At 32.1% G+C, this 12,721-nt stretch overlaps 1 protein-coding gene across 1 annotated transcript; it reads right to left on the reverse strand.

Annotated features, from left to right (window-relative positions):
• Window positions 1–8,080: 8,080 nt before the first annotated feature.
• LOC139484412 (uncharacterized) lies at window positions 8,081–11,402 on the reverse strand. Its single transcript, XM_071268144.1, has 3 exons — window positions 11,345–11,402; window positions 10,210–10,656; window positions 8,081–8,313 (listed from the first exon to the last, which is right to left on the reverse strand). Exons 1-3 carry the CDS (start codon window positions 11,400–11,402, stop codon window positions 8,081–8,083), a joined length of 738 nt encoding a protein of 245 aa, XP_071124245.1.
• Window positions 11,403–12,721: the final 1,319 nt, after the last annotated feature.

The raw sequence follows: 12,721 nt of genomic DNA on the forward strand, positions 1-12,721 counted from the left end.
AAACTTATTCAAACAGTAAACATTTGTATTTATTCATACTTTTTTATTAGTAAGTTTTCATCGCATTTTATTTGGAAGAACTACAAAACGGTTAATATGAAGAAAAAAAAACAATCACGGAGGAAAATTAAAAACGGAGTCTCATTGCAAAACCAAACTCACTTGAAAGATAGGTGAGAAGAATTTGAACAAAGCGTAAAACTATACTAACGAGGTGCAATTTATTAGCCGGCATGCAATAAAAACGACAAATTAAATAGTTAACTTTTAAAATATTAAAACTGATACAGGACAGTAGTGTTAATAACAAATTACAATATTCGAGACCCATTTTTTTCCCAATAACTAGTATTACCATTTATAAAAACGTAGCATTTCATCCGGACCCAATCTAGTACTTCGTCTACTGTCAAGAAAGTTCCTGGTCGAAATCGATACTGATAAGATATATAGTAACCTGTATGATCTTTATCTACCAGGAGCATAACTAAACGATGCATTGAAAACAAAACAGGGTACTCTCTATAAATGGACCCTTTGTCATACTATCTTTGAGACAGCAACCCTACAACCTTTCCTTTATTCTACAACGATGAAATGATTCGACCTGTGCTTTCGCTCTTAGAATTGATTTTAAAGTGTTATTAGGCATACAAGGTACTGGTTAATACAAGCAGTTTGTAAATGGTTTAAACCTGTGTTACCTAGGACTATATGTCTGATTATTAATATATAAAAAAAGAAGATGTGGTATGATTGCCAATGAGACAACTATCCCCAAAGACCAAAATGACATAGACATTAACAATTATAGGTCACCGTACGGCACCTTATAACAGTACAACATAAGAAAAATCAACCCATTTATATCTTTACTGTTTTTCATTTCATTCTAAACATGAGATTGCCCTCTTGTTTTTTTGTTCTTTCATTAGTAAATACTTGTGCCCAAATATAGCTTTAATTATCTAACAATTAAAAAAGGGTAAATAAGAATGCATGTTGTCTGAATTTCTATTGATCATCAATTTAAATTGCACTCGGCAAATACTATAGGAGAAAGTGTAATATTTGCTTTATGGATTTGGCTAACACACAAGTAATAAATTAAACTAGTTCACCGTTTAAGATAGAAAAAAGTCGATCAATAATGCAACAGTATCAATAAGTGGACCAATCCTTTCTCACGAAAGCAGGAAATTTTCGGAAAATGTTTTTCACTACGAAGTGTAATTTTCGCGCAGAAATTAGACCCAATTTCAGCAACGGATTTATCTGTTCACGTGTATTTTCTATAGCCCATTATAGCGAAATATTACCTAGTAGTTGAATGATATTTACTAAAACATTTAACAGTAATTCATACTGGCTTAATGTTTTACTTGTTTATATGCTCACTTTTGTTCATCATGGAATTAATGTTGTTGAGACAAACAGATGTTAACGTTTTTATCGACACTATCATCAAATTGCAAACACATTTAAGGAATGACTGTAATATTTTTTCTGTCTATGAAGAAATAACATAAAAAATTTGGTGCACACTGAATAACGCGCGTAGCGGGTTATTTAACAGTGTGCACCACACAATTTATAATTTAATTCTAAATTCCATTTTAAACCGTACTAAACCATGAAAAAACACGTTGATGACGTCACGGTCACATGACTAAATTATGTCTATGGGCTCATAACAAAATAACGTCAGCCAATCATAAGACGCATTACATCCAAAATTAAATTATATACAAATATAAAGTATATAATGTGCACCACAACCGAGACAAGACAAAGATAAATAGCAATTCCTTCTGGAATTTTATGAACAGTAATTGATTATTATTGAGGTGTAAATCCAGTGCCCATTACGTACGTTCTCTATGATATAAATTTCAGGCTAGAACGGACCTTTGATATTTGATATTTATAGATTTTCTAGTTAATGAGCTTCATTGTCATCAACCGTCTCTCACACACACAGAGATTTTGCGTCCGAGTCCTTACGGATTGCCAAGTTGCAGACAATAGCAAGCATTCGCAAATACCTAACTGGTATCTATAAATAACAACTCGCAGACATTATTAATGATCGGTCAAAAAGGATGCATATGTTTTGACATGTAAACAATGTTTTACGTCTTTCCACGGATTTATATCCGACTGATAACTCGTAACAATACACAAGCCTATCAGAACTCTATAACGGTGGATTTTAACGATCTTAAATACCCATGAGGGTCTTCTACGGTCGTTACACGAACTGTACAAGTATATAAGGGATTTTTCCATTAGCAAAACACGCGTGGTTTGACTTTTTCACCGTTTTTAATTTTAACCATATTGTTGTCTGCTTTAATGATCTTTAATTGGAACAAGTGTATTTGATTGTTCACTTTGTATCGACATTCGTCTATTTTTTTCAACATGCAATTACCCGAAACAGTACACCCCTGTCTATGCTTTCGCTCTAAGGCTTCAATTATAGTTAAACAATAATTTTAAAGTTTCATTAGGTATATAATTAACTGGTTTCTGCAATCAGTTTATGAATGGTTTAAACCTGTGTAGCCTAGGACTATATCTATGATATTTATTATACCCAGATATCTTAGCCTTAACCTTGACCGAGAACAAACCATTCATATTTGTACTGTTTTTCATTTAATTCTGATCATGAGTTTGGCCTCTTGGTTTTCATTCTGCCATTACTAAGTATTTGTGCTCAAATATAGCTATCGATAAACAATTAAAAAAAAAAGTAAATATGGAATGCTGATACTTAGTAGATAAGTATGCACGTATATTGTCCTAATCTCCATTGATAATTAATTTAAATTGCAGTTGGCAAATAATATAGGAGAAAATAAAGTATTTGCTTTATTGATTTGGTAAACACGCATGAGACAGTAAAAAATATAACTAGTTCACCTTTTAAGTTAGAAAAAATTCGGTCATTAATATGGCAGTAACTATAAGTTGACTAATGCCTCTTTCAAATATACAAATATTTTTCGAGTCCTTACGGATTACCAACTCGTAGACAATCGCGTAATTAACTAAAAGATACCCGTAAAAAAGAACTTACAGACACTTTTAATGATCCGTTAAAAAAGATGCAGATGTTTTGACAAGTAAATAATCTTTTTACGTCTTTTCCACGGATGGATTTTAAAAATAAAGATTTGGTTTTGAAGTTTGGTTATACCTGTAGAAAACTTATTTCAAACGAGAAAGGACATCCTCATTTTGTTAAGGAGATGTTGTTTTCCGAGCCTGGAAATTGGGAATTGAAATAGGTAAATTTGTGATCCTTTAAATACACTTATTTTGTAAGATTATCAATCCAACACAGTAAAAAGACCATTCAACTATAATTGTTTTATTAGTATTAATATTGATTTTGTTATCAGTCAATTTAAATAAAACTACATATTAATCATATATACATAACCCCATTCATGGCTCTACAATCTGTCGATACGTGTATCTTGGCATTGCACAACATCATGGTTTTCTCTAACTGTTTATGATGTCTTCACACTTAATTCAATGGATTTTGGATGTGTACATGCACTGATTTATGTGTTAGTCTTACGGATGCACGATTTTTTTCATTATTTATTATTGGCTTTGAATTGGCTGTCTCACTAACTGTTGATATTCTGAGATATGTTCCCAGTTTGTTTTTGTTGTGTGGATGTATATGTTCCCGTCCACGTCTAATATGGACTTTTTTGTTAGAAGTACTTCTATTTGTATCCATCTGATGCGTAAAGCCCGTTTCAACTGATTTTTATAGTTTGTCCTGCTGTTTTTCTGTTACATTACTGTCGCAGGTATTTTTTTTGATTTGGTAAAACTAACTTCTTAAACGCCGACACATTATGTATTTGCCTGTCCGAAGCCAGGAGTCTGTAATCCAGTGGTTGCGTAATATCGTTTTTTGTTCTATATTTTGTACCAAAAAAAATAAGACCGTTGATTTTGACGTTTCAATTGCTTTACATGTTTTCATTTCGGGGCCTTTTACAGCTGACTATGAGGAATTTGATTTTATAACCTGTTGAAGGCCATAAGCTGACCCATAACTACTTATAAAGCAATTCTCTGTAAGCATCAAAGTGACATGGAAATTGTATGTCACCTAATTTGATGAAATTTTGTATGCAGTCTCAATTACATATACTAACATTGAAAATAGTCTTGTTTTGGTTTTCTAGTATGTGGTTGCTATGGAAACCACACATTCATAATATCTGCTGAAAAAGGATGATCTACAATGTCAAAAGTGGGTTTTGAATATGATAGTGTGGTAATATTTTCAAAATCCAACTTGGATTTTGAAAACATACATATTTAAGGTTTCTCCTTTTGATGGAATATCAATATAATTCAGTTTTTAAAATATGTAAAAAAAATGGACAAAAATAGCAAAAAAATCAGGATTCTGAAAATTGAGATTTATAGCAATTTTTAGAATTGTTTCAAGCAAAAGTGCAGGCATCAAGAAATGCATAGTATAGCTCCTTATTAACTTTTACCCCTTTTTTAAAATGTGTAAAAAAATTGGAGATGGTATATTTTTGGTAAAAAAGATATTTTCATTTAAAAGTGGTTACCTTAGCAACAATTGATGAAAAGGGTGCTATGACAAAATCATATTTGTCTGATGCAGGCCAACTATTTACTTCTTTTTAGCATTAAATATTGTATCTCAATATGTGTGCAACTATTTTAATGACAATTTGCTTTTATTTTCCCATATAACTGTTGCTATGGTAACATTTATGGTGATTTTTCATCATAAAATTGTTATATAGTCAAGCAAAATTTTATAATAATTTTTAAAAAATAGCAGTTTCTAGTTTTGTTTTCTTATTTAAAAGCTTGCCTGTTATATATCTTTATGTTTAGTTTGTCTGTTTTGTAATCATCAAATAGGTTCTCCGATAGTAGGAGAAATAAAGATTACAGCTTAAAACAGATATACTCAAGCTCATTCCCCTCCCCTACCTTAATATTCTCCTGTCTTCTGCACAAACAATAACAATTGTTACAATGACAAGTATGGTAACCACAAGTTATCCCTGCAGACCCTAGATTATCTAATGATTAAGAATTTCAAAGCATGGTTTGCCATATTCATAGATACCATTCTGATGTAGAATGCTCACCTTTTTATCATGACTTTGTAAGTAAAGAGGAAATTCATATTGTGTTGACTGAAAGTGGCATTATACCAACAGCGGAAAATTGTGGTGTATTGACAAGAACTTATGAAGTATGTGAGGGTCATTTCCATCATCTTCTTTCCCTTAATTTGAAAAGATGTCGAAGAAGGCTGTGCTTGCTCCCCAGTTTTATAAGCTCACATTCTGATATAGACCACAGTATTGATCAGGATATCCATGCTAAAAGTAAAAGGAAGAGAGTAGATAGGACCTTATCCATTGACCATATCAGAGTGATCCAAGACAAGGATGGAATTGTTCTTGCTGTCAACACTCGTAAGTTTAACGATATAAATTAGTATTGCCTAGGGCCTGAAAAATATATATCTGTATTTCTGCTATCCCGACCATGCAAAGGTCACATTCAACTGTACCTTAATCCTTGTATATTTTGGCAATTATCGATTAAGCACTATTAAAGTCGGGATGCATTCATATTGCAACCTGATTGAAATATTATAGTGTTACTAACTTGCTGTTTCTGCATTGGTCCTCTTATAAATTGTCGGGCAGCTGTATAAGCCCTTGGCACCACATGTCTTGGGTAAATACAGAACCCCTTCAATCTATTTTTTTTTATTAAATAATCTCTGTTTATCTTTCCCATGTACGACAAACTCAAAAGTGTTCCAATAGATCCTTAATAATGGCCCTGTATTACTATTTAAATCAAGGCTCCGTGTTGAAGGCAGTACATTGACCTATTATAATGGTTTACTTTTTTAAATTGTTATTTGAATGGAGAGTTGTCTCATTGGCACTCACACCCCATCTTCCTATATCTATTTAAAACGGTTTGAAAGGTAAATACATGTATGCAGAGGTATTAGGTGGGACATAAGAGCTGTATTGCACATGCTGATTTAATCACATAGGCCCATTTCAAATGTATTATTTTATAAATATGCGTATAAAATGTACATGTAATTATAAAAAAGAAGACGTGGTATGATTGCCAATGAGACAACTGTCCACAAGAGACCAAAATGACACAGACATTAACAACTATAGGTCACCATACGGCCTTCAACAATGAGCAAAGTCCATACCGCATAGTCAGCTATAAAAGGCCCTGATATGACAATGTAAAACAATTCAAAAGAGAAAACTAATGACCTTATTTACATAAAAAAAATAACGAAAAACAAATATTTAACACCATGAACACATGAACAAACGACAACCACTGAATTGCAGGCTCCTGACTTGGGACAGGCACATACATGAATAATGTGGCCGGGTTAAACATATTAGCGGTATCCCAACCCTTTCCTAACCTAGGACAGTGGTATAACACTACAACATAAGAAAAAACTATAAAAAAACAGTTGAAAAAAGGCTTAACTCATCAGATGCACACAAATACAAGTGGATGTGGCCGGGTACTTGTACATCCCGACAACAAAAAGACACTAGGAACAGATCTGAGAGTACTCGCAGTTATCTGACAGCTAGTTCAAAGCCACCAACAACTAAAATAAAAAAAAATCATGTAATTAATGCCTGTCTACCGTATACTTACCCTATTTTTTTGCATGTTAGCAGAAAAACAGATATATCATATTAGGCCTAAACAACTCGAGAATGAGAAAGGGTTCTCCAATAAAAAGGTTACTTTTGAATAGAGGTTCAGTAAACATAGATAACACTACATTGACATTTATACAAAGAAGATAACAGGACATGTCAACAATGATAGACCATACAACATTAGGAAAAACAAACTACTATTCACAAATTGTACGCAACATATATGGAAGTGAGCATTAAGACAGGTTTTTGTTAAAAAGAGGTGACATTGAAAGGTTTAACTGTATGTAGTTACTTTTATATTTTCACTCATTTTATAGTTGTTTCCTTTTTTTCAGCTGTTTGCCTTAATTGTAGACTCAGAGTTTGCAAAATATCACAAGAGACATGTACAGATGTTAGCAACAGTGTACATACTTTTACTGCAAACCAATCAAAGGTATGGGAGTTTATTCAGGAAAAATAACACTATTTCACATGTCGTAAAATGTATGATTATACTCAAGTTAAGACAAGTTTGGCATAACCAACTCTCAAACTTAAACACAATGTCAAAATTAATAACAGGAAGCTCCTGGTTGTCATGGTTGTTTTTGTCAATATTAATAGCCCAACTAAGGTGGGGTTGTACATGTATATATAGTGATCATGTTACTGTATGTAAGTCCTCAACAACTAATAACAAGAAGCTCCTGGTACGTCATTTAGTCTGTTGTGGTGAGTTATCTCATTGGCATTCATACCATATTATCTTATTTGTGTATACAGCAAAGGTGACATCGTACTGAAGTCATTATTTGAAAATTGACCCGATAAATAAAACAAGTAGCAATCGATTCACATCAACAATCAAATAATTCTAATTACTCACTCCTCCCCTATATAAAAAATATTGTTTCATTCTTTAACAACACTCTCACTATCTAAAAATACCTTTCACCCCTTCCTTTGCTCTATATTTTTTTCTTATGAATATTCCTTTTGTTATTGTAATCATTGACTGTATTTTGTAACATATCTATTCGTTTGCTATTCAGCATGTGTTCATAGCTTGTAATTTTATTTTCGAATTTAGGGAGACGGATTTATATAAGAGCACTGCTCTTGTTTCCTAATCCCAGTTAACGAATCTTTTGTATATTTCGTATTTATGTCTTTACCCTTGTAGCTATATATATAATGATTTCTTTAATAAAATATGTTTACAGATTAAAACAAAACAACCAATTAAATCTATCAACTTACTCATTATTAAAAACGAAGTAAAAGTCTCGACAAAAAAGTTTCAAAACAAAATAAAGATGGTTTCGACGTCTTTCTTAATTCATCTTAAAGTACGTTGCTGTATTGTAAGATTTAGCAACGGCTGATACAAGTTCACAAACATCGTTTGAAAATCGAAATGCTGCACATTCAGGTCTAGCTATACAACATTGGGCACAACTTATGATTTGTTGTCCTGTGAGAACGTCTATCAAGCTGAATGTAGGACAATTTTCCGTTTCAATAAACATTCCAGCAACAACTGCATGAATACTAGGAACAGTTGGACCTATAAATTATTACAAAAGAAAACAAATTATTGGTATCTCGTTTGCATATATTTCACACGTAACTACTGTATATAAAAAAAAGGCATTTGCAGTGCTAGGTGAATTATTTGGCGAAAATGTTTTCTAGTAGAATTAAGAATGAAAACGGGTATTGATTTTATAGAGACAACAACTGTATTAAAGAACAGCTAACAGTCTAAGGCCACTAATGGGTTTCTAACGCAGTGAGAAAATTATGCTCCTCGAGGCGGGTGTCAGCTGTACTCTAAACAATATTGTATACTAATCCAGCGAAATAGACGCCTCATTAAATTCTGAAGCATATAGATAAAAGAAAAAAAAATACAAAACACAAAAACAAACAACAAAAAAAACATCCCCCAAAAAACAAACTTATTGTTGCTTGGCTGTTCATAACTTTAAGTCGTTGACTCAAAAACACACATATACATAAAATACATGATTTTAGGGGTCTCACGGGGTTACTTATTTTTGCAATTCAAGAATTTTTGTTCTTGTTGTTACAAATATCCCCTGAACAAAATTAAAGATATGTATCCTTCATAGCCAGAAATTAGTAGTGGTTTTGCTAATTAATATTCATAATATGTAAATGAGAATTGTACCACGTGATAGTACTTTGAACTGGACTGGCTTGATAGGCTTGATATCATTAAAATCTTTAAAACACGGATATTATAAGTTGCCCGTCACAGAGTCCTTATTTACAATCACTTTGATATTTCCGTAAAGTTGTCAGGCGGTCAAAATCAAAACAATGAACGCGAATTTAGTGAATTTTTCGTGCTTTCGTGAGTTTATTCTTCTTGAAATAGTGACATTTTAATTTTACGTGGGAACCTAGAGTTCAACGACTACACATACAAGGTTTGGACTTGCTTATTCTTTGGAAATTCAAGTTTCATATTTCACCCCGGCAACCTGTTTTAGTAATGAGCTTGTAAACCAATTTTCTTCACGAAGTTTGCAAATTTGACGTTTCAGCCATTTTAGCCTGTATTTTACACTGCAATGTTAAAAGCCTCTCGCTTCGATTTTTAAAATAGCTCAGGAACCTGTATTTTTGCAACAACAGTCATTATGTTTCGTTTAAATGGTGTATATTGTTGTGTATATTCATTTTCTGCCCCGGCAACCTGTCTATCACTTAAATTAAAATTAAAACAGACATTTTTAAAAAATTCCCTATCATTTTAATGTAATTTCCGTGACCCGTATCCGATTTCTTTAGTATAATATTCAAATAAGCAAAGTGGCGTTGATTTCTGGATATGTGTATCCGAGATATTATTAATCAAAAGTATGGCGGGAATTTCAGAAATGACTTTCTCTAACTATATTTATAAGAATAACGAAAAAAAAGATATCGGGATTTTTTTTCATATGCACTACATGGATAAAGTAGAGGACTCTTTATCTGCCAAACAGTAAAACAAGTGTGGAACATATTAAGGATGCACTTAGGTTAGGTTTTGAAATTTGTGTCAGATATTTGGACTCCTTGGTGTTTTTCTCATTGATATAAAAGTAAGATATTTTGCCTCATTACACCAATTTATCCTGTCAAATAAAACTTAATAGCTGATGAAAGGTCATTGACCAAATTTTAAGCAGATTCTAGATTTTTTTCTTTTGATTTGAGACCCAAATAATACCAAAGCAAATATATGGTAAAGTCCGAGTTAACCTTTTCCCCCACTATATTTTATTAATCAAATATTTCGAGCTCCATTAACATTTTTAGTTTATTTTGTACTTAGCTAGTGATCGTCTGGCTTATAATATCAATATCAAATTCTTGACATGTTGAATTTCACCTACCTGTATGTACATCCTCAATTTTATAATTTCTATGTATTTTATACGATACTTACTAGGAACAGTAACGACCCAGTCGACAGTCGCACCAAACATAGTACTTATTTCTATATCCTCAACCTGAAACGGACAAGAATCTTCTAACGATAAGATTATATCGTTAAAAGGGTTTAAACGTCCAACCTGTATTTTGCCATCAAACCAAGTAATTTGGAATTCTGTGAAGGCGCCACAGTCCATTATGATTGCATCAAAAGCATCTACTTCATGTATACTGTCATTTACTGTACTAACTGTCGATCTTGCATTATTATATGCTCCTAGATGAATTCTGTAGAATGGAGCTAATGCATGTGATGTTGAAGCCAGGAGATTCAAGTGAGCATCATGACAACCTTTGACCCTGAACTGTAGTTCCTTGACATTGGATACGTTTATTCCAAATGTTGACAGAAGTATGTTGTCATAAACGTCATCAATTATTGAGAATCTAACTTCGGCACCTAACGAATATCAATATAAATGTAAACTTAATATTATGAAAGTTAAGTACTGTGGATTCGTTATTATTCGTTGGATATCAATTTTCGTGGATTTCTTTGTTACCCAGGAGTCACGAATTTCAATGTCAAACGAATGATTAATTTTATATTATAATGTATGTACATTTTTTTCAAAACCACGAAATCATATATCCTCGAAAATGCAAGTTTTCCTCAATCCATGAAAATTGTTAGCAAAGAAAATAAATGAAAACACAGTAATACATCTCTTTATATTTAAAACAGAAATTATCAATGATAAAGGAGGAGATTCAATATGGAAGGGTCTAATAAAGCGCTAATATTTGATGAATAATATATGTATTTTTACTGGTACATAATACGACTCATTTTACTGAAGTTTCTTATATTCGACCATGCATGGTTGGTTGAAATAAAATAATTGGTACCAATGCGTTGTTTCTCCATTTAACTTTTTTTTTAATTTTATTTCTTGTTAACATGTTTTGTCGGATCTGAACAAGGTTTCAGTTGCCAACCTTTGGTCTCTTGCAAATATTTTATGCAAACGTAGTTTATTAGGTCTCTGATATGTCAAACTTTAAGTTGTTTGAATGCTGTCTTGTTCAATTATTTCGTTTTTTTAAATTTTCAATGAACAATACGTATCGCATATATATTATCTTACCTTTAACTATGACAGTTAATGCGACGCATATTACAATGCAACATGATATTGATGTCATCATTCAGAACTGTATCATTCAACATTATTTAGTTTCTGACTTTAAAAATACTTGTCAGAACAATAAAAGTAACACTATTGACATATAATCTATTCTTGAAAATTGGTTCATAGTTTTGTTTGTCGTTACATGGAATGCAATTAACCCACAGCGTCTTAAAACATTATAATGTAAATTGCATACAATTTCATTTCAAAGTGTTTCTATATAAATAAATATATAAAATAACTGTGCGTGTAATTCAGTTAGTAGTTATTTATATATAATAGAATAAATAGAATATGTATATTAATTTGTCATTTATACAAAGACCACAGTAGTATACTGCTGTTCTAAACATTTCTTAAACATGATATTTGCACGAATGACCGAATTCCATTCCCATGTTTAATGTAATTTCCCGAAGTAAACATGTTGTTTTTGTTCATGTGCAAGTTATTTTGTTTAGTTTGGTCAATTTGAATTGAGCAAAGCCATTAGTGGTACATGTACCTTTTTGATTTTCACATTTAATTTGCAAATGAAAAAAAGAATAGAAATGAGACAACAAAAGGACAAAAATGTCACGCTCCAATAAAACAAACAACAGAAACAACACACCACATCATTCATAAGTTCGAGCAGCGCAAATCTCACCAAACAGGATATTTAGTCGTCGATCGTGACTTGTACCGAATACACATAAATTATTCAAAAAGTAAAACAACAAAATACCAAACTCAGAAGAAAATTTCAAATGGAAAGTCCATAATGCATATTTTTTAATGGTAAACAAAAAGATAAAACATGCTACACAGAGGAATAAGTTATCATTGCTGAAGTTTCTTATTGACAACATATTTGTTGAACTTGGAGGTAGACTGTTTCAACAAATTGTTGGCATTCCTATGGGAACGAACTGTGCACCTCTCCTTGCCGATCTCTTCTTATCTTTTAATGAATTTGAGTTCCTTCATACAAGTTGTTAAAAACAAGAAAATCAAAGAAGCCAGGTTATCAAATTTCATATTCAGATATATTGATGATGTTCTTTCCATTAACGATCCATAGAATATATAACATGTATAATATATCTCCCAGAACCTAAAATAAAAAAAAAACAACAAAAGGCCCGGCTTCCTCCGCCTCACTTATGGACTTATAGCTCGAAATTGACATACACGGATATCTCAGTACCAGAATCTATGATAAACAAAACGATTGTAATTTTAAATTAACAATTCCTTCCACCTTATTTGCAACAACAACAACAACACATGGAAGTTTTTAAATTCCTTGACTGGCTATACCTCCCTTGCACGGTCGGTTGGTAGCAATAT

The sequence above is a fragment of the Mytilus edulis genome, chromosome 8, assembly GCF_963676685.1.
Source record: "Mytilus edulis chromosome 8, xbMytEdul2.2, whole genome shotgun sequence".
Taxonomy (NCBI): domain Eukaryota; kingdom Metazoa; phylum Mollusca; class Bivalvia; order Mytilida; family Mytilidae; genus Mytilus; species Mytilus edulis.